Source organism: Drosophila elegans, unplaced genomic scaffold (genome assembly GCF_018152505.1).
Source record: "Drosophila elegans isolate 14027-0461.03 unplaced genomic scaffold, ASM1815250v1 contig_149, whole genome shotgun sequence".
NCBI lineage: Eukaryota > Metazoa > Arthropoda > Insecta > Diptera > Drosophilidae > Drosophila > Drosophila elegans.
In genome coordinates, this window is record NW_024545513.1 from 23,200,514 (window position 1) to 23,220,775 (window position 20,262).

Here is a 20,262-nt window from a genome sequence, read left to right on the forward strand (position 1 = left end):
ATTGTGCAGGCCTAACGCTTCTGCTGGGATTTTCAGTTTTGCATGGTTCTTGAGATATTCAGCAAAACGTCTGCCGCGCAACCATAAAATTTTGAAAATTAAAACGCTCAAAAAGAAAACTTAAGAAATAAACTGTCAGGAGTCATTATAAAAATGGAGAATTTTATTAATTATCTGTTTATTTTAAAATGATTATTATCGAGAAAAAGAGTTTCAAATCTGTCTATGTCGGAACTATTTCCAGGGAAGATTTTGTGGGATTATCGTATAAAAAGTTGTATCATCGATACATCGATGGAAATACTTCTTATATATCGATAAAAAAGTTTCCCACTACCACTACCCTACTTGAAATGAATCACTAAAACGAAATTTGCACAATTTTATCAGTATTTATTTTATCAAAAATTTAAAAGCTGTAGCGTGAGTACATGTAATATTTGGAGATGCACCAACAGTTTACATCCATAATCAAAAGCAAAGAGGATATGTCTTTTGATTCATCCCAGCGAATTATTGTAGAGTTTACTGAATAAAAAATATTATAAATATGCCATTTTTTAAGGTTCAAATAATTTTGTTATGATCGAGTTGTAATCGATTTAGTTTCTTTTCTACGGGGGTAGTTTTGGTATTTCGGTAAGTTTTCTTAAGGTGTTGAAAAGTATTTCGGATGTTTGCAATCGCGGTCACACTTTTGCCGTCTGTTATTAATAATTTATTGTTTTTTTTTGTATATATTGTTTTAAAATATGTTTAGGTTGGTTTTTAAGCAATATAAGTCGAAAAGTAGCAGTCCTGATTTAACGGATGTGATTAATGTTGATGATATTGACATTAAGCAGAATGATCTACATCAAAATTATGTGAGTCTCGACCGAACCGAAGAGACCTGTTGCAGTTGCAATTGCATATTATTTGAATTTCTATTTACAATCGCAGAATGTTCAACTTTTAAGTATCAGCAACGAACATAATGTTCAGATGATTCCCGGCATTAAACGGCCAACAGATTGGCGAGCTTATGCTCTGACGCATCATCCTGGCATTATCATTATTCGAAACCCATTTACAGAGCGTGGTCAACGTTACTGGACTGCTCGATGTCTACGGGACTATCCACGAACACCAAATATTGTTAACCTGAATGAAAGACTCTTTAATGATGCAGTTAGATCGGACTGGTGGAAACAGCTTGATCAGTGCAGCGATAGTGACGAATTCCAACGCATGAAAGCGGCAATGCGTTGGACAACATTCGGATATCATCACAACTGGGACACGAAGCTTTACGATGAGCAAATGCAGTCACCGTTTCCAGAAGATTTGGGCAGTATGTGTCGATTGTTTGCAACCGTGTTGGGCTACTGCGACTTTAGGCCGGAAGCTGCTATAGTAAATTATTATCCGGTTGGTAGTACTTTGTCGGGACACACTGATCATTCTGAACCTAACAAATCGGCCCCATTGTTTTCGTTAAGGTAAGGTACATGAAAAGGGAAACACCCCTCTTTACTCACTATGATTATATCTTTATCAGTTTTGGTCAGACCGCTATTTTTCTAATCGGTGGAACGACTTTAGAAGAAAAGCCCAGCGCCATCTATCTCCAGAGTGGTGACGTTTTAATAATGTCTGAAGCATCGCGCCTGTGCTATCACGCCGTACCCCGTATAATCAAAACTCAAAAACTTTGGAATTCGACGCTGACAAATGAAGATATCAATGATGCAGATAATGGATCAAATCTGTTGGATATGGATCTATTCAAAAAAGTGGGCGACTCCAACTTTTGGCAGCCTTTTTCAAACTATATTGATGATTCACGCATTAATATTAATGTACGACAAGTGTTAAACCCAGGGGATGTAAAGTTAAGTTGAAATAAAAATATATTATTTATTTTATATGACGAATGTGTCAGCGTCTTCAGTCTATTTTTGGAGCTGTATCGGACTTGGTTCGGAAAAAACTTGAGCTTGACTAATGTGATGTTTTCAAGGGTATATAAACGTTGACTTGTTGTATTAAGCTTACTTTTTGTTTTTAATAAATATACAAATTTTCACATTAAATGAACCTATAGCAAACTGTCAACCCAATTATTCGCAATATTTTGCCCACCACTAATTAACGGTTAACGGTTATCTCAACTACACAAGTAAGATTTTGGATTTTGTTTGTTTTAAAATATTGAATAAATTTAATTTTAATGGCATTACAGGAATAATTGAGTTTATATGTTATTTCACATATAATGATCCTATAGCAAATTGTCTAACCCAATTATTAGCAATATTTTCTCACCACTAAATAACGGTTAACGGATACCTCAACTATGTACATAAATAAGATTTTTGTGTTTGTTTGATTTAAATTTAATATTGAATAAATTAAATTATAATTGCATACAAGAATAATTGAGTTTAAAAATTATTTCTTACCAAATATGTTAGATACGTTGGACATGTAAACATGAATTAATTTTTTCATCAAAATTATTTAGAAAATCGACCAAAAATTTATATTATCAGCCAATCTTTAAATGCGATTATTTATTTGTTACCCTTTTTTCCATATTTTGATAGTTATTGAATTTTTCAAATAACAGTCTTTAAACTAGTTATCATAAAATGGAAGCATTAAAAAACGTAATATACTTTAGTTAATCTTTATTATAAAAATATGCATAGATATTGCTAAATTCTGAAAACTACGAGAGCTGTTTTGAAGTACTTTTAACAATATTGAAAATGTAATAAATGTAAATATATATAAATATCGATGTTGTTATCGAACGTGTCAGTGGACGCTTCTCTAGTGGAAACGAGCCTAGTTCGTGAATGAGTATTTTTATCGAAAGGTTTTAATATTTGGACAGATGGAAAGTATTAACGGTCCAACGGCGGTCATACTAAATACCACATTTTAAAATAATAAACGATACGACGCCGTGAAATTACAGTGAAACAACGTGAATAATTGTAAAAAAAAAACGCAAATGTGAATAAATTCAGACTTGCAGTTCATATGTGAAATATCTGTGACCTTATTTACAACACACATACATAGATGTACATATGCAAGCGCGAGTTCTCAGTTTTATATGCTGGCATAGAGAATGTTTAGCATAAATTCAATATCGTGAGCATTTTCCCCAGCATTTTTTAACCATTTTGGATGGATGAGCATGTCTATGAACAGACCCTCGAATAACTGCAGCCTCGAAGTAATCAAAAGCACAACTGCCGCAGTTGGTAATTTAAACGAAACGCTCGATCGCACCGAAAATGATGCGACGCACCCAATATTGCGCAGTGATCACCGACATCAGGGTGAACTGGTCCAATGCTTGACGTGCCGCATGCAATTCATGAGTTTCTCCTTTAGCGACATTTGCGCACACTACATTTTTACGCACAATCGCAAGAATTTCAGTTGCTACGCCGCCAATTCGTACAAGTGTTTGTACTGTACGCGCGACGTTCATTATTTCCAGCGAGCCGAGAAATCGAATCCAGAAATCTATCACTTTTGTTCGCCGCGTAAACAATCTTAAACTTAATAAAAAATGGCGAGTGCCAGTGCAAGTGCTAGCAGTGAAACGGGCGACGACCTATTGGTGTACGATGGGAACTCCGAGTCGGAGGAGTCGGAATATTCGGAGCAGGAGGACACCCAAGATGGCGACAAGGAGTCGACCGGGAATGGTGCACTCACCCTAAACAGTAACACCGACTCGGGATGTCCGCTGGAATCTTCGCTGCAGGATTCCAAGTCGGCGGGACAAAGAGGTGGTCAGAATAAAAGTGCGAATAGCATTGGGGCGGTGCATCCGAATTACGGATTTGGCAAGCGGTGGTCGAAATCGGAGGACGTGCTGCTCAAGTCGCTAGTGGAGAAGCATGGCGAGAACTGGGAGATCATTGGGCCGCACTTCAAGGACCGACTGGAGCAGCAGGTGCAGCAGCGTTGGGCCAAAGTCCTCAATCCGGAGCTGATCAAGGGACCGTGGACGCGGGACGAGGACGACAAGGTGATCGAACTGGTGCGGAGTTTCGGGCCAAAGAAGTGGACCCTGATAGCCCGCTACCTGAATGGGCGCATTGGGAAGCAGTGCCGCGAGCGGTGGCACAACCACCTCAATCCGAACATCAAGAAGACAGCCTGGACCGAGGAGGAGGACAAGATCATCTACAAGGCTCACATTCGGCTGGGCAACCAGTGGGCGAAGATCGCTAAACTCTTGCCCGGACGCACTGACAATGCCATCAAAAACCATTGGAACTCGACGATGCGCCGCAAGTATGATGCCGAACGCAGGTCGGTTAATGCATCTGGCGGTGACTTGAAGAGCTCGCGAACTCATCTCATCACATTGATCAAGTCCGGTGGCATCAGCAAGGGACAATTTAGTTTGCAACAGAAGATTGGATCTGCTGACTCGGCGGCCGAATCCAATCCAGTTGTTAAACCCGAACAAACTGATGGCATGTCTCAAAGTAAAGTGAAAGCCGAGCTAACCGAGTCACAAGATTCTAATGCAGGTGAACATCAAATGGGTTCCTCCCTAGCCCACAACATGCCGCATTCAGTTATGAAAATGTCGCTGCCGCGCCAGACACCAAACATATTGAAGCGTACTCGCAAGCACATTCCCGAAACCCACCTTCAGGCTGGCCCATCGAATGGGGTTTCCCAGGACGATGTGAAGACCAACAGGCTACCGGGCTCGCCGGTCATTACGCCAATCAAATCGCTACCATTCTCACCAAGCCATTTCCTCAAGTCGCCATGCCTGACCACATTTGAGGACATGAATTTGCCAGCCAGTACTCCGGTGGCCAAGGTCTACAATCGTGTGGGCATGGAGATCAAGAAGGAAATGGAAAGTTCGTCCATCGAAACGCCACATAAGAGTAAGTATACACACACATCTTGTTTGTACATGTGTGCAGCAATTGATGATCATTTTACGTTTTTACGTTTAGGTCAACTTGGACCGCGTACGCCAACGCCCTTCAAGAAGGCCCTCGCTGCCATTGGCAAGAAAAGGGCAGGTCGCCAATATGAACCGTCCAGTCCGTCTAGCCTGGTTGAGGATCTGGCTGAGATCATCAACGAGGAACATCTGAGCAATTCGCTAACCACAAACAATTCAAATGTTATGGGTGGTGGTGATTCGTTCAACGCTGAAAACAATACAAACGGTGTGGGTCAGCAGCAGTCGCCGCATTTGAAACGTGCCAGAAAGTCACTACTTTCGACTTGGAGCTCCAATCATCTTTCCAATGGGGCCACCGCTAAGAAGATTCAACCTTTCGAAACCGAGACGCCCAGCAAGTTTCTCACTTCGCCAAGCAATATTCTAAAGGACACGCTGTGCAGCGAACAGGATCTTCCGTTCGACGAGGGCCGAAAGGAGAATAGACCATTCCATAATCGCAGAAACTACAAGTTCCGTGGTGTTTTGTCCTACGATCATGTCATTGATCCCAAATGGGCACGTGTGGCTTGCGGCAAAACCAAAGATCAACTATTTATGGAGGAGCAGGCATATGCTTGTCTTAAAAATCTTTCCTGTGTACCGCGTTCCCTAAACTTTGAGAAACAAAAGTGTATGGTGAACTCATTTGACCGTTATGGGTCGCTATAAAATTAAATTCTTGTTGCTATATGAGGTATTAACACATTGAATAAGTTTCATTTCTTAAATCATGTAGATATGGTTCCTTAAATTTCTACCGAATTTTGATTATATTTTCGATTCATGAGCAACGCATTTCAAAATAAGAGTATAAATACTAATTTGATGGTATTATTGGCACGCACTTTGAATTTTATCCCATTTTTTTCGTATATTTAATAAATAAACAATATTAAAGTAATAAAACAGCGTTAAGAAAATGAAGTGGGCTGTTTGGGTAATTGGTTTAATTGTTTAATGGCAAGCAATAATATTAAAGTCGTCTACAATCAAGGATTATGCTCCGTAGACTATAAAGATCCGGTCAAACCGCTTTCCTTATAAGATATACAAGGACGGATGGGGTATATATATGTACATATACATTTTTATATATGTTTGTAGCTTGGGATGGACCGTCCGTAAGCTTTGTTGTTTTATAAATCAAATACACTTTAACCGAGCTTGGTTGTTTTAGGAATTTATCAAATTCTAAACAGGACAAGTAAATGCTATGGCAGCCTTGCTCAAATAAACTTTTTTATTTTTCAAACGATTTTAGTGGGGGTTAGACTGCAATAGAGATTATTGAAAGATTTTCATTTTCATTTGGCCCCAAATTACATTTTAGTAAAAATAAAAAGTTAACTACTTATAAGTGCACAAGTAAGAATAAGTATTTACTAATGTTAACTTGGTACGGGTATCTAGGTACTCCCCAAACAAAACAGCTTAAATATTGTTTAACTAATATCTCTGTTTAATAAGCTTAAATATTTTGGCACCAGTTGCTCAGCCGAGTAAGGATCAAAATTAAAAGTCTCAAAAAACTGATTGCGGTGCCGGCGAAAGGCTCTCGGATTTCTGCACCAATTTCGCAGCTTCTTGACCAGCGAGTTGGACGTGCCGTAAAGGTTCTCCTTTGGATAGATTTCGGGGTACACCAGTTTATTGGGGGCAATGGGATAACAGCCGCAGAAAGTGGCCTCCAGCATGGCCACGCCAAAGAACTCGTGATCGGCAGTGGATATGACTATGTCACTGGCGAGCAGTGTCCTTACATATTCCTCACGCTCCAGATGGCCAAAGTGTACGAGCTTGGTGCCGAGCTTTTCTCTTATATTCTCAAATGCCGCTGGAACCTCCTGGTAGCTCTCGCCACAAATGGTCACCTTAAAGTTCACATCACTCCTATTGAGTTCGCAAAGCACCTCGACCAAGAGCATTGGATTTTTATCGTGCTCCCATCGATGTGGCCATATAAGGTGCAGGCACTCCTGATCCAGATCCAGATCAGAATCCCCATTTCCGGTTGGCCTCCTCTTTGGCATGCTGTTAAAGTTAATGGGAAAGTACAGCACATGGCATTTCTTCTCAATTTTCTCGCGGATCTGCCTCACTTTAAAGTCAGGCTGAATATTGAGAAAGGGCTGCACATTATCCAGAAACGATGTGCGATTGAATTGCGAATTGAAGAGCACTATATCCGCGGCGAGACTAAAAGGTTATCAATTATATAGATTGGGTAAAGGAGAACCAGATGAAGTGGCTCACCAGGAAAGGATCTCGTTTAGACCGTATTGACAGTCGCGCTGTTTCACCTCTTGCACCGGATAGACCAGCTGGTTTTCGTGAAAGTAGATAATCTTGCGACACTGGCCGAGATCAGGTCGGATGCCAATCAGCTCGGCCAGGCTCAAAACGGAGCTGGCAAACAGCACCCTGTATTCGTGATCGAGGGGTATCAGCTGCGAGAAATACAGTGCGGAGGTGCGTGCTCGCCAGTGCCATTTCTTGGCGGGCAGGCTGAATAGCTCATAATCTGCCGTGCTAAGACCTGCGAATTATTATTATTATTAAGTGGTCAGTAATCCATCAGATCCATCTTGGCGACATACCCTCGATCAATGTGTTAATCAGCTGTTTGTGGCTGCCTCCGTAGAACGGCTCGATAATCAAAATATGCGGCTTGGCGCACGCCATGATTTCGTAAAGTGTGACCGTAGAATAGTAAAAAAAATACCATCCGATTTTCAAAATAATACAAAAGCTTTTTTAATATTTTAATTAATACAACTGAATAAATTTGCCTTTACTTATTAATTTACTTATTTATTCCTTCTTCTTATATGAATATGTGTGGTGGAACAATAGAATCATACACTAATATGCCATTAATAAATAAATTTATCGAATCTGTTTGGGTATTTCCTAAACGACTGAATCTCGGAGTTGCTGAAAATGGGTTGCTGAACTGCTAAAATTTCAGCAATCGCTTAGAAAAAAACCAAATTGCATGTTTCTGAGCCAAATTCAAAAGTAATTTAATTTAAAAGCATTTGTAACACATCAACATATTTCATGCAAAATGTCTAAAACCTGTTCAATGCACGTATTTTAAGATTTAAGATCGATCGAGTAAAAACAGCCTATTATTTGACATATAAATTATCGGTAACAGCTGTTCAAACGCAGAACTGAAAAATAAAATACTGACAACTGGAAACCGAGTCTAATTTTGCTGTTTTTTTTTGCACATACACTGGGCACACTGTTTTTATAAATGCAAAATGAGTATGTATAAGTATTTACCATCGTGTCGTTATAGGAAAATTAAAAATTGTGTCATCTCGGGCAAAAATTAATGCTTAAAAACTAAGTAAAACGGAGAAAACGCTTTTTTTTTGTCTGCAGATTATACCTTCAATCGATATTAAAAGTTAAACACGCAAATTAAGCTTAATCGCGCAAGCACTGTATATCCAATTCCATCTATCTACTTATGTGTATATGTATGAAGACATTGATATAAAATAAAGAAAGGAAGTTTAGCATAAGCAATCATAGATGTAATACATATTTAAGTGCATACAAGTGTACGTATTCGTAATCTATACTGCTTTACTCTATTTTAGTGTCTGGACATTAGGCATCAACATAACTTATTAGTGCGCAGATATTGGAAAAACAAAAAAAAAAAGCAATCACAATAAAAGCTTCAATCGAAAAAAAAAAAAACATTTTACATAAAGTCATTTGAAAAACAATCCAACGAAAGCCAATTAAAATTCTAGTGTTGAACCGAGCGATGTAGTCGAATTACATATGTACATACATACGTACATATGTATGAATGCAATAAAAATAATCGAAAGTTGCACCAATTTGTATAAGGAAAATAATGAAAAGTTGGGAATATCATAATGGCTTTTGCAACTGATGATTCCGATTATTATTATTGCCAACCCAAGAAGTTACCCCTATGCAAATATACTGTGCAGTTAGAGAACTGCTGCACGTACATATGAACAGAGTGAATTGCCAAAGGGTAAAAAGCTACTCGCCATGTCGTTAAGGTCTTCGGTTGAAAAAACACCTACAACGGCAGCAGTTAAACATCAACAGCAACAACAACAAAAACAACAGCAACAACAACAACAACAGCAAGAGCACACCATCGTCGCAATTGTAGCAGGTCAACAAAAGCGGAAGTCGCTCAATTCCAAGCGTTCGTATTCCCTATCCTCGAGCGGCTCATCCACAGCCTCCTTGGGAGCCACAAGGTCCGCGACATCACCATTGGTAACCGTTACCGAGAAGAGTACTGCGAATACGAATACAACTACAAATACCCAGGCGCAGGCACAGTCACAGTCACAGGTCCAGGTCCAGGGTCAATCGTTTTTGCCCTTCTCATCGTTTTCATACTGCACCGATACCATAGCAGCAGTGCATCATCAGCGCCAATCCTACGCCCTGGTGCAGAAGCCCCCATCGTTGCGATACCAGGGGAAGCCCCAAGCACATCCACATCAACATCCACATCAGCACCAACTCCTGGCCAACTTCTCGCCCACAATGACATCCTCGGAACCGTCATCGCCCTTGGCTGCCGATGGATCCGCCTCCTCGGTCCTCGGCCCCTCCTCCTCCTCCACCTCGGAGGTTGCCTCTTCGCATTGTTGCACCAATGTCAAGGCCAGTATCACTCCGTTGGCAACACAGAAAATGCACCGAACAATACCATCTGATAAAGTAAGTCTTACGTCGCCTATACATATTTATATAAATATATCGTTTTAAGCTGCAGAGGGTATTATGTATAATATTATTCGTTGAGTAAAAGGTGCAAGGAGGTCTTTCAGCCCCATACAAAATATACATATAAACTTATCGATAATAGTTAATATTTATTAGGAATAGTTTCGATTTATTAGAAATAATTGTCAGTTTTCGATGAAGTGCCATAACAACACTAATACCAAATTTGACCTTTCTGTGTGTAAAATCCCAAGGCTAAATTTGTATTTGCTTTCTTTTTTTTTTGTGCATTTCACCCTCCTTGGTTATTCCTAATTATCATAGTTACACACAAACCCATACTTTATTCGATGAACCAAAGAACATGAAACTTCTTTAGGGCTATATTTTAAGGACGTTTTCTGACATATTCCACAAGCAATAAAATAAATAATTGGTTGACTTTTGACCAACTAAGCTAAAAAATTACGCAGTGCATTTGTACGGTCTAAGACTTGTTTAAGAATTCGCGATCTAACATTTTTATTGTTCGGGATACATTAAGGCAGATCAACAAATAAGTCTATCTAATAAATGTAAAAAAAATTAATTTTCTTCACTTTGTATATCTTAATAGTTTTTTTTTACTTATATAAAAACAATTTTTGCTTTCTTTTTATAATCTTATAAAAATTGAATGACTGTATGCGTAACTGTATTTATCAGTTATACTGACCGACTTGTTCTTCGCGTTTTTTTGTTTAAACTTTTACAATGATTCTTACGCAAACATGGGCAAATCAATTTTGAAAATCTCTCGGTTCCGAAAGCTGTAATTTAATTCAATGCTTTGGAAGGGTCATTATCATTATGTATAAATTATCAACATAGATTTTTGATTATGATGGTCACTATCCTAATATAAACGATGGAAAATTAATTTTAGTTTTATTACAAATCGCTTGAAAATGCTTTCAATGCTTTACATTTTTTTGCTTTGGTGTGCTGTCGCTTTTAAAATTTTTGAAACCGAAAGCAAAGCAAAATCAGAAGGAATGAATGCTTCTGATTTTTCAACTAATTTTCAAAGCAATTGTTTAGAAAAATATGCAATTTTAAACAATGCTTCGAGGTTGATAAAATAGATATGTTTAACTTACTGAAATGAAACCCATTTTTTGAGCCATTCAGTCTGAAAAATATCGTTCGCAGATCATGGAAAAATATAAAATTTGCTTTCAAATTGCTGACAGCAAATCAAATACTTTCACAGCAGCTCGAGTACTTTTTACAGCAAATTTAAGTAAAGAATGATACATTTTTTTTTGCATTGTTTTTATTTGAAAATTGTGTTGGGCTCACAGCATAATATGGTTGATTTATGTGCTCATAATTTTTCAAGCATTAAGAAATACAGGTGATTTTATAAATTGAATAATAGGCTTAATATATATACGAATTCGAATTTATTGACATGTATTGTATGTATTTTCAGATAAACCTTCGCCTCATACTTGTGAGTGGTAAAACAAAAGAATTTATTTTTAGCCCGTCAGATTCCGCAGGTGATATTGCACAAACAGTATTTGATAATTGGCCAGAAGGTTAGTAAAACAGTGTAAATGTTCATTCACTTACTTGTAGTTCCAATTTTTTCTTTTAAGATAAGCTTAAAGTATGGTTTAAATCCTACTTTTAGCATATACTATACTACAAATCGGGACTTAATTTGTTATTGGCGAAACTGACCCCGTAAACCATAACCACAAATATGCTAATGAATCAATCCAGTTGTTTAATCATTTATAACAAGAATGTTACAGAATTTACTTCCGCTTGAGATACACTCTATTCCCATTTTTTTAATGGTAGAGACCTTAATCCTTCGATGATTTGAGATCAACGATTTAACTAAGTTTCCAAACAAAATGGTTTAATCTTAGACAATCTTAATTTTTTCCGATCATAATTAAAAGTAAAATAATTTATGAATACAATATTTTAAAAACACTTTAACGTATCAGCTGGTATTTCACATTGCCACCTTGCTCACATTTTATTTTCGAACAAGTGTCAGGGATGCCATTTTTTTAATCCGAATTCGCGGACAACTTACAGACAACCTAATGTATAAATTTTTTTAAAATTGCGTTTCATTTTTACGATTACCCAGCTTATGCGTTTCGAAATGATTTAACAAAGGAATGGTGATTACGTAAAATTTACCCGTGAAGTAATCTTATTTTAAAGCCTCTTATTTGCCTTTTTAATACCCAAATCTCCATTATTTGAATTATTTTATTATTTGACGGAATAAAGTGTGCAGATTTTATATTCCTTGCATATTACAGCACTGAAGTCAAGACCCTTTTTTATAAAATGTATAATACATATTTTAATACTATTCTTTAATTTTCTAGATTGGACTCATGAAACTGTAGCGAAAGCCGAAATCTTGCGTTTGATTTATCAAGGTCGTTTTCTTCACTGCAATGTAACCTTAGGAGCACTGGGACTTCCATTAGGCAAAACGACTGTTATGCATTTAGTGCCACGTGATAATTTGCCAGAGCCCAATTCGCAAGGTATGTTTTTTGAATAATATAAAATCAAAATTTACAGTGAAGTTACGAGTAATAAAATTAAATAGCTTGAGCCCTAAGTATTCGAAAACAAACTTAAAATCTATTGAGATTGCGTTAGTCAGTTCGTAAAATTTAAAACATTTTTTTGGGTCATTGAAAACAACTGTTGTCAAATAAATCTTTAATAAATCCAAAAACTTTGTCCTAGAAAAATACAAAAGAATCAGGTTAATTTTTAATAAAAAAAATATTGACTGCTTCACAGCATATTCCAATCCCATTAAATTTTTATTACAAACATAACATTTATTTGAAATGTAGAAACATAAAACCAAATAAAAGGAAAAGTCTGAAAAATTAATGACAAATCGAGGCTATATTAATTGTGACTTGCTGAAGCTATATATCATGTCATCATGTCATCCATTTGTTTATAATTGGATTTTTCTCTTTTTTAGATCAAAGACAAAATAGTAAAGGCGGTTCTGGACGATGCTGTTCCACAAATTGCTCTATTTTGTAACTAAATTATTATATAATAGTGTAATATTTAAACTAATTTGAATTATAAAATAATAAAAAAAAAGTATATGTATAAATTACATTTTTGTGCAGTCAAAAAAGTATATTTATTAAAATATAAAAATGTATGTCTGGATGAACAAGGCGCTTTGTTTAAAATATTTATGTACATACAATATATATTTTATATATATACACACAGGAATTCATGAGCATGTGCAAAATGCCTATACTCTGTATTAAAGTTGCTAGACTGCATATTTATAACATGTAACATACGAATACAATGCTAATTGCTTTTAGAAATCGGACTTGTTAACCTAATTAGAAAAAGAGTAATAACAAAACTTATTTCAAATATGTCAAAAATATTGAAAAACCCAAGTACGTGAAAAAAAGATAATTTCCCCCTTGCGTTCTGCTTTTAAGTGTGCGTCTAAAAACAAAAAATAAGCATATACTTGTCAGATCGATTCTTTAACGCGATAAAGAATATTGAAGAAATTTTTGTTCTGTATATAAACATATTTAATTAGAATTTAAGTGTTTTCTTCTGTTAAGTTTTAAAATATTATCTGTAAAGTCTAACTTAAAGTCAATGATAAATAAATAATCTAATATATCCTTAAGTTTATTTTATATTGGGCATTTTTGAAGTCATAATATAATTGGTCAGGATTTGCGTTGCTGTGGTGACAATTGGAAAAAAATATTTTCCAGGATTGGAAGATTAAACGATACTGAAATAATACTAATTTTAACTGGTAGCTTGCTTCAAAGAAACTTAAACTTTCCAAGGCGTCTCGATTTGTGTTATTTGACTTTAGCCCGTTTTTAAGGTTAATAACAAATAAACTCTATTTGCATTTTTTGTTTATATTTGCGTTTGGAGACAAGACATTTTTCAGGAAGTATATTATACAACAAAGCTTCAAAACTAACAGCTGTCAATCGAAAGCCGGAGCATACAGATTTCAAATAAGTTGATTAATAAAATGATTGAATTATCAATAAAGTCTTAAAGGCTGAAATATGTTTATTATATGATCAATCGGTGTCCCGGTTGTATGCACATAAATGAAAATAAAAAATACTCTTTTATGTTGCAAAACGTAAAAGCGTACGCATGTGCACCTGAAAGACCTTATTTTGTGTTTAAATTGATAGCAAATCCAAATCTTCTAATAGAAAAAAGTTTAAAAACGAATCATATGTTTCATTTCCACCGTTCTAATTTCGTTGCTTTGTCATTGACGCTATCTTGGCGCACTTTATACATCCTTATGTACATCACATGTAGTATTTGCTGCCAGTCAGTTGGTATATTTCAGCACAACATTTTGTGGTCACACTGGGCAGATTCAGAAAAAGAATATCTTATTATTTTTTGTGTAGCGTGAATATATTTCGAATAATCCGATCACAATGACTGCCTGGAGAGCTGCCGGAATTACGTAAGCATTATATAAGTTTCTATTGCAATATGTTGTGATAGTTTTCATTTACAACGAAAACACATTCAGTGCAGTGCCGCATTACATAACATAATTAATAAAAATATTTCTGATTGCAGCTACATCCAATATTCCAACATCGCCGCTCGCGTTCTGCGTGAGGCCTTGCGGACGGAACTCCGTGTGGATGCCGCCAAACGCGACGCCAGCCATGTCAAGTTCACGCCCTGGGCAAATGGCAGGCCTGCACGTACGTATTATCCTTTAACTTTTGGTCCATGCCCATTTTGGCGAGGTAACTGACCTGCAAGGCAGCAGGCATTATATAAACCAATATAGGGTATATATGGGAAAAGCTGCAAATTGATGCAAAAGCATCATAAATAAGGGTTACAAGCTGTTTACCTGACAGTCCTGACCGTTTTCTCGTTTTCGTGGTAGGCTTAAAGTAAACTGAGAAATGTTTACAATCTAGTAGTTGTAGCATAAAAATCTACTTTTAGCTTACCATGTACCCAAGAAAACGGGCCTTAAAGCGTTTAAACATTTTGATTATGATATATGATTGATAAGAAGAAGTCTTATTAGCTTTCGAATAGCGACATATGTATATACTCATACCCTCCAGATTCCAAACAAATTTTAATCAGCTTCTATTGGATACACGCTAAATTCAAAAAGTTTCGGCCCAAATATTGGAACATTATCTGATATAAACAAGTTTCAATTAGCTGCTTTTGGTTACAAGTTATAAATCGGTAAAATACAGAAAAATCTCGCTGCCAAACTAACTTTAACTTTGAATTTTTCTGTCGGACTCAACACTGGTATTAGGTTTATAGTCGTGTTCAATTAATATTTGATATTTCGTCACATTTATATGTATTTTTCAGATGAAAAGGCTTAAAAAGTGTTCCATCAACAAATTAATAGTTTCAAAACTGTCGTAAGTGCCTAGCATTGCTCGGCTGAACCCCAATGTTTGCATAAATCTCGAAAAAGGCCTATGTGTTTTTAACTTTGTTTTCAAAGTGCCAAACTCTGTTTCAAACTACTAAGCATGTACATGCAATGTCTTAATATATATTCCAAATTTCCCGCTCCAAAGTTTACAAACCAACCGACTAATAACTATGTTATTTGAATAATTAAACTATTTACTGTGCCCATTGTTAATCTATTCTATTTTTCCTTGTTCACAGAGCGCCAAACCACCCAATCGGAATCGTAGATGCTTCTCAGTGGCCCCCAATACATGATTTGCACCAAAAGTAACATCTTTCAATGCTGCAATGATTCCAAAAACGAAAAAATTTAAATAAAATTTGAATTGTTCAAACAAGGCTTTTGCGTTAATCTTTTTCGTCATTGGGTTATTTTTTAAAGCTGGCTTATTAGCTATTTAAGCCCCCAGCAGTTAGGTACTATTCAATTTTAATAAAAATATAAAATTTCTGCCAAAAGATGCATTTAGTGTGAACTGATACAAAATAAATTTTCCATCTGGATGGATTAATTACAATGAAGTTTTGTTAACGCGACTAAGAAAAAATTTTTTTAAAAATTTTGTACACACTGCTGAACCAATTGAATTGTTACTTATATTTTGCGCTTTACATATAGACATTATTTATGTTAATTATTATCCAGTTAGTTTAGTTTAATTTAATTATATATTTTTAAGGTAGAGTATTTTGGATTATCCTTCAAAAATGATCGTTTTGCTACCACTAAGATCGATCAAACTGCCATCGAAGTGCTAATTAAATTGCAATATTTGTATGCTGATGATGTCGTACTGTTTTCTATGTCATCGGATTCGACCTTGCAATGTTTGGCGGCATTGCAGTTTCCATCTTAGATCATAAGTCCTTTAGAATGGCACTCTTTGCATTTTTCAACTTATCAAGGCGTTTCAATAAATGGTTGTTTGACGTTTCGGCTTCTTCCAGTTTTTCCAAAAGTTCCCGATGCTAGCATGTGTAAGGAAAATAGTTAATTAATAAACACGCTTATAAAGTCTTCTTTAGTCGCATCTGATTGAATTTGCATTACATACCTCACGCTGAAGCTTACGGCGCTCGACTTTCAGCTCAGCCTCCGCCTTTTCGGCGGCTTCCGCAGTGCTTTTGTATCGTATTACTTGAGTCTCTGAACGGGCTAAGCTCGATTGCAAATTGGCGATCTCCTGTTCAGCTTTCTGCAGCTTATATTTATGGTCTGAAATGATTTTGTTTGATTCCCCTGTCGGATAATATAAGAATATAAGACTCATAATATAATACCAATATTTTGCAGCTGTATTTTACCAACTTGCGATAGTAAAACACAATGTTTCTATTTATGAAAAAATTATAGCTCTAACAAACGAATTTGTTGGCTGATTACTATTACTACTTTAAATTGTTCAGTTCATTTGTTTATAGAATAATTGTCTAAAATTTGGAAAATGTTCTGCTTTATATTGACAACAACACATTTTCAATAAGGTTTCGGTGAGCTAAATTACATTTTTGGAGAGAATTTACCCGATAGATAGCTTGTTCATAGCCAAAATCAGATTCAGCACACCGAAATCTGTTAGAAATGTTTTACCATTCATAAATTTTTAATTTATTTACTTTAAAATTGCTTTGAGCGAATCTCGGTATCTCTGTAAGTGTCCAAAATTACCAATTAGATGAAGCAAAACTAGTTGTCGTGATTAAAAAATTAGAACCTTGTGATAAACGGCTTCAACTATAAAATAAATAAGTTCTACTGTGCTTTTTAAACTTAAAAGTCGGTGAGTTTAAAAATTTCTTCAGAGTGGGGTTTAATTAAAATATTTTGTTTACAACTTTATTTGTGATTATATAAAAAAAAATGGATGTGATGGATTTACACATAAATGCAACAAAATTATCAATAGAATCAGAAATATATATATTTTTCCCTATTTTTAATTTTGTTTTAACAAAATTAAAAAAATATATATAGTTTTAGGGAAATTCTGATACAGATAAATTACCAGGGAAATGCGACAGAAAGTTATAAAATTATGTATATTGAAGAAATAATATATGTTTTAAAAATTTCTTCATTTAAAAAACAAACAACTCATAATATATTAATATTTTTGTGACGTCAAATTGCTAGTTATTCACAGACACCGGGAAGACATTACGTGCGAAAAAAATAGTTGTCGTTATGTAATTTTGGTTAACATACGTTGGGCCTCGTAATCATTTTCATCGCCAAAGGAACCCTGCGATGAACTGCGACGTCCAACGGTTCCATCACTTTTATACTCCTCAAGCTGCTCGTGAAGCTTTTGCACTTCGGATAGCAGTCGCTGTTTTTCGTCGCTAAACTTTTTAAGTCTTACATCTGAAACGAAACGAATGGTTAGGCAATGATTTTGGGGCATGGCTTCAACAGCCGGAGTGACAATCACCTAAAGAACCCTGAACGGACGCCAAAACTTTAGCATTCTCAACACTCACTAGAGCTCGTTTTGCATCGCTGCCATCGGCATTTTCAACTGCCACAATCAAAAGGCCCTGTTCGGCTATCAACGAGTCGCGCTCATTTAACTGTCCTTGCACTAGCTTAAGCTCGAGATTGGAGCGGTCCAAGTTCCGTTTGAGGGCGTTGCAATCACGCATCTTCTCCTTGAACTCGCGCTGCAGTTGGGCAAACGACTCTTCCATGATTTCGCATTTGTCCTTCAGCAATTTGACTTCGTAGGCCTGTGAGGCACGATCGTTGTCCAACTGGGCATTCGTTATCATGGCTTTTCGAAACCGATCCTCAACATCCTAATAAAAAAAAATAAATAAATAACAAATATGCTTAGTAAAACTGCAAACTGCAAACTGCAAACTGCATAGAAACGAAGTGAGTCTACATACTTTAAGCTCGTGCTTGAAGTCGCGAAAACTTCTTCCCTCGTCTTCCACGGAGTCCTCACTACTCCGCCGGGATGCTGAGGCACGGGTTACATTTAACAGTCCGCCGTAGGCGAGGCGTACCGGATGCACCGAAAGCGGTTCGCTTCCCACTGCGGTGGCGTTTTGCATGTCAAAGACACGGTCAGCGCTTATTTCCTGCTCCTTCTGCTGGCGCTCGAGCTCCCGCATACGAATCTCGCGGGCTTCAGCACGCGCTTGTCGACGAGCGGCCAGTCGTGCTTCGGCCTAAGAATAAGCATTTCAATTGTATATAGAGTTAGTACATGTTTTTCTAAAATTATAATGTCAACTGATACAATGTCACTGATAAAACAGTGTCACATTAACTAAAACTAAATGGAATACTTGCCTCTTTTGTAATTTGATCCAGCGCATTATCTTCGGCATTGATTCGCATGTTGTTCCGTCGACGACCAGTGGTGCTGATACTTTCCATTGAAACTGAACTCAATTTTAACTTATTTCCTTTATATATATCGTAAGCGGTCGGTCACTGGTAAAAATATGAATAGCTTATTAATTAAATACTCTATAATTAATTCCTTAGAGTAATGGGTATTTCACAAATTCCTGAATAAAACTGTATACAGTTGATTGAGTCGGAAAAACTTTCTCCTCCTTCAAAGTTTTCTGCCTTATTGCAAGTTATTAAAATAAATAAAAGTTTTTTAAATAACTATATTATAAGTAGAAGTAATAGTAGAAATATGTAAGTCAACTTTTAACTATTTTTTGTTTTATTTAAATATTGGGGTTCTAGTTTTAAGATTACAAAAAATTTAACAAATATAACCATAAAATCAAATACAAATATTTTCGTTATAGTACGTAAAAATTTGTAGTGGCAATAGTAATTAGAAAACCATAGTTTAATTTTTGGCTGTGTTATATATCAAAATGATGTGTTAAATACTATATATAAGCAAGGCAAATACATTATTACACAGGAGTAAAAAATATACATTTGGCAGAATGTTTTAATGTGTCAAGTGGAATATGGCTATTAATTTATTGCAAATATTCATGCAGTTAAGGCACAATTGTCTATGAACTAACTTTAATTTGCAAATAATATTTACAATTTACTTCACAGAATGCCAAAAGAGAGTCGAAGAGTGGAATTAACAAATTTCATTAAACGAACCATAACAATTATGAACAAACTCCAATATTTTTGTTTTGTTATTTCTGAAAACGGGGACTCATTAAAACCCAAAATTTTGGAATGTTTTTAATGATAATATGCGTGTGATATGGAAAGCTTATCATCGGACCACAACTTGTTATCTAGTGGGGACGACTCACTTATGTAAAAAACGGGGGTATATGCATACATATGTATGTACATACGTACATAGACAACAAAAGTATTGGCGAATGAGATAGAGTAAACTTTTTCTTTGCATTGCCTTTTTTCAACTTTAACAAATTCCTCGTCGACACTTCGTAATTAACAGCACAGGAACTCAAAAACTATTAAATGCATGTCCTATTTATAAATAGGCAGTTTCTCCTCAATGATGCTCATCCCCGGAAAATACTTTTTTTGGCCACTATTTATATTTGTAAAAAAAAAACCGTATGCACTGCAGTTTTAATTTTAATGGGAGCGGCGTTACACACATCTGTTTTCCCTAATTCATTCATATGTATCTACCAATAGAAGAGTGCATCACAGAAGCACTTTAAGTTGTTTCTCTCATTCCACTTGAAATATTTATATACAAGGTGACAAATACTGTAAATTAATTAAACACACATACACATAAAAATTTAAAGAGACACCTTTAGCGAAAGAACAATCACAATTAATCACAATAGAGATGGGAAAAACATCGATGTATCGATAAATATGAGCAGAAAAATAAAGTTGTTATACTCCATTCTCACAGTGAAACATCCACTAACACGGATGACTTGATAAATATTGTTGGATTTACTGTAAAATTTTAAACAAAGAATTAATACTGCGATCGAGCAGGCCCAATTATGTAATGAAAGTTACTATTATTAAAGTATTCTTACAAAATAACCACATTGCC

General features: G+C 35.9%; 7 protein-coding genes across 12 annotated transcripts; 5 read left to right on the forward strand and 2 right to left on the reverse strand.

Annotated features, from left to right (window-relative positions):
* Positions 1 to 660: 660 nt before the first annotated feature.
* Positions 661 to 1,907, forward strand: LOC108134822 (nucleic acid dioxygenase ALKBH1). Its single transcript, XM_017255276.2, has 3 exons — positions 661 to 866; positions 943 to 1,481; positions 1,541 to 1,907. Exons 1-3 carry the CDS (start codon positions 753 to 755, stop codon positions 1,881 to 1,883), a joined length of 996 nt encoding a protein of 331 aa, XP_017110765.1. The 5' UTR covers positions 661 to 752; the 3' UTR covers positions 1,884 to 1,907.
* A 960-nt stretch (positions 1,908 to 2,867) lies between these two features.
* LOC121467888 lies at positions 2,868 to 3,559 on the forward strand. Its single transcript, XM_041710584.1, has one exon. The coding sequence runs from the start codon at positions 3,185 to 3,187 to the stop codon at positions 3,557 to 3,559; it is 375 nt and encodes a 124-aa protein (XP_041566518.1). The 5' UTR covers positions 2,868 to 3,184.
* A 12-nt stretch (positions 3,560 to 3,571) lies between these two features.
* On the forward strand, positions 3,572 to 5,893 carry LOC108134909 (myb protein). Its single transcript, XM_017255421.2, has 2 exons — positions 3,572 to 4,919; positions 4,992 to 5,893. The coding sequence occupies exons 1-2, from the start codon at positions 3,572 to 3,574 to the stop codon at positions 5,654 to 5,656; spliced, it is 2,013 nt and encodes a 670-aa protein (XP_017110910.1). The 3' UTR covers positions 5,657 to 5,893.
* Positions 5,894 to 6,192: 299 nt separating this feature from the next.
* Positions 6,193 to 7,670, reverse strand: LOC108134830 (glycosyltransferase-like domain-containing protein 1-like). Its single transcript, XM_017255289.2, has 3 exons — positions 7,585 to 7,670; positions 7,241 to 7,523; positions 6,193 to 7,183 (listed from the first exon to the last, which is right to left on the reverse strand). Exons 1-3 carry the CDS (start codon positions 7,667 to 7,669, stop codon positions 6,430 to 6,432), a joined length of 1,122 nt encoding a protein of 373 aa, XP_017110778.1. The 5' UTR covers position 7,670; the 3' UTR covers positions 6,193 to 6,429.
* Positions 7,671 to 8,200: 530 nt separating this feature from the next.
* On the forward strand, positions 8,201 to 12,873 carry LOC108134923 (BEACH domain-containing protein lvsD). Of its 4 annotated transcripts, none has more exons than XM_017255441.2 (5): positions 8,201 to 8,260; positions 8,602 to 9,721; positions 11,202 to 11,310; positions 12,127 to 12,291; positions 12,750 to 12,873. In XM_017255441.2, the coding sequence occupies exons 2-5, from the start codon at positions 9,032 to 9,034 to the stop codon at positions 12,812 to 12,814; spliced, it is 1,029 nt and encodes a 342-aa protein (XP_017110930.1). In that variant the 5' UTR covers positions 8,201 to 8,260; positions 8,602 to 9,031; the 3' UTR covers positions 12,815 to 12,873. The 4 variants fall into 4 exon arrangements, with proteins under 4 accessions (XP_017110930.1, XP_017110927.1, XP_017110928.1 ...); XM_017255438.2 differs by lacking the exon at positions 8,201 to 8,260 and adding an exon at positions 8,267 to 8,535; XM_017255439.2 differs by lacking the exon at positions 8,201 to 8,260 and adding an exon at positions 8,267 to 8,478.
* Positions 12,874 to 14,132: 1,259 nt separating this feature from the next.
* Positions 14,133 to 15,609, forward strand: LOC108134908 (protein stunted). 2 transcript variants are annotated; one of them, XM_017255420.2, is made up of 4 exons: positions 14,133 to 14,267; positions 14,387 to 14,517; positions 15,161 to 15,213; positions 15,470 to 15,609. In XM_017255420.2, exons 1-3 carry the CDS (start codon positions 14,239 to 14,241, stop codon positions 15,172 to 15,174), a joined length of 174 nt encoding a protein of 57 aa, XP_017110909.1. In that variant the 5' UTR covers positions 14,133 to 14,238; the 3' UTR covers positions 15,175 to 15,213; positions 15,470 to 15,609. The 2 variants fall into 2 exon arrangements, with proteins under 2 accessions (XP_017110909.1, XP_017110908.1); XM_017255419.2 differs by lacking the exon at positions 15,161 to 15,213.
* Positions 15,610 to 15,846: 237 nt separating this feature from the next.
* LOC108134906 (leucine-rich repeat flightless-interacting protein 2) lies at positions 15,847 to 20,054 on the reverse strand. 2 transcript variants are annotated; one of them, XM_017255416.1, is made up of 7 exons: positions 19,984 to 20,054; positions 18,570 to 18,713; positions 18,161 to 18,445; positions 17,704 to 18,067; positions 17,478 to 17,636; positions 16,327 to 16,511; positions 15,847 to 16,240 (listed from the first exon to the last, which is right to left on the reverse strand). In XM_017255416.1, exons 2-7 carry the CDS (start codon positions 18,654 to 18,656, stop codon positions 16,130 to 16,132), a joined length of 1,191 nt encoding a protein of 396 aa, XP_017110905.1. In that variant the 5' UTR covers positions 18,657 to 18,713; positions 19,984 to 20,054; the 3' UTR covers positions 15,847 to 16,129. The 2 variants fall into 2 exon arrangements, with proteins under 2 accessions (XP_017110905.1, XP_017110906.1); XM_017255417.1 differs by lacking the exon at positions 19,984 to 20,054 and adding an exon at positions 19,878 to 19,966.
* Positions 20,055 to 20,262: the final 208 nt, after the last annotated feature.

What these genes read in the sequence shown, in the direction of transcription:
- LOC121467888 (XM_041710584.1), top strand. Translation starts at nt 3,185, where the DNA reads ATGAGCATGTCTATGAACAGACCCTCGAATAACTGCAGCCTCGAAGTA.
- LOC108134909 (XM_017255421.2), top strand. Translation starts at nt 3,572, where the DNA reads ATGGCGAGTGCCAGTGCAAGTGCTAGCAGTGAAACGGGCGACGACCTA. An exon ending in CATCGAAACGCCACATAAGA is followed by an intron (nt 4,920 to 4,991) that starts GTAAGTATACAC and finishes TTTTACGTTTAG; the next exon opens with GTCAACTTGGACCGCGTACG.
- LOC108134830 (XM_017255289.2), bottom strand. Translation starts at nt 7,669, where the DNA reads ATGGCGTGCGCCAAGCCGCATATTTTGATTATCGAGCCGTTCTACGGA. An exon ending in GATTAACACATTGATCGAGG is followed by an intron (nt 7,524 to 7,584) that starts GTATGTCGCCAA and finishes AATAATTCGCAG; the next exon opens with GTCTTAGCACGGCAGATTAT. An exon ending in CTAAACGAGATCCTTTCCTG is followed by an intron (nt 7,184 to 7,240) that starts GTGAGCCACTTC and finishes ATAACCTTTTAG; the next exon opens with TCTCGCCGCGGATATAGTGC.
- LOC108134923 (XM_017255441.2), top strand. Translation starts at nt 9,032, where the DNA reads ATGTCGTTAAGGTCTTCGGTTGAAAAAACACCTACAACGGCAGCAGTT. An exon ending in ATTTGATAATTGGCCAGAAG is followed by an intron (nt 11,311 to 12,126) that starts GTTAGTAAAACA and finishes TTAATTTTCTAG; the next exon opens with ATTGGACTCATGAAACTGTA. An exon ending in GCCAGAGCCCAATTCGCAAG is followed by an intron (nt 12,292 to 12,749) that starts GTATGTTTTTTG and finishes TCTCTTTTTTAG; the next exon opens with ATCAAAGACAAAATAGTAAA.
- LOC108134908 (XM_017255419.2), top strand. Translation starts at nt 14,239, where the DNA reads ATGACTGCCTGGAGAGCTGCCGGAATTAC. An exon ending in TGGAGAGCTGCCGGAATTAC is followed by an intron (nt 14,268 to 14,386) that starts GTAAGCATTATA and finishes TTCTGATTGCAG; the next exon opens with CTACATCCAATATTCCAACA. An exon ending in GGCAAATGGCAGGCCTGCAC is followed by an intron (nt 14,518 to 15,469) that starts GTACGTATTATC and finishes CCTTGTTCACAG; the next exon opens with AGCGCCAAACCACCCAATCG.
- LOC108134906 (XM_017255416.1), bottom strand. Translation starts at nt 18,656, where the DNA reads ATGGAAAGTATCAGCACCACTGGTCGTCGACGGAACAACATGCGAATC. An exon ending in TGGATCAAATTACAAAAGAG is followed by an intron (nt 18,446 to 18,569) that starts GCAAGTATTCCA and finishes GCTTATTCTTAG; the next exon opens with GCCGAAGCACGACTGGCCGC. An exon ending in AAATGATTACGAGGCCCAAC is followed by an intron (nt 16,512 to 17,477) that starts GTATGTTAACCA and finishes ATTATCCGACAG; the next exon opens with GGGAATCAAACAAAATCATT.
- LOC108134822 (XM_017255276.2), top strand. Translation starts at nt 753, where the DNA reads ATGTTTAGGTTGGTTTTTAAGCAATATAAGTCGAAAAGTAGCAGTCCT. An exon ending in ATGATCTACATCAAAATTAT is followed by an intron (nt 867 to 942) that starts GTGAGTCTCGAC and finishes TTACAATCGCAG; the next exon opens with AATGTTCAACTTTTAAGTAT. An exon ending in GCCCCATTGTTTTCGTTAAG is followed by an intron (nt 1,482 to 1,540) that starts GTAAGGTACATG and finishes TATCTTTATCAG; the next exon opens with TTTTGGTCAGACCGCTATTT.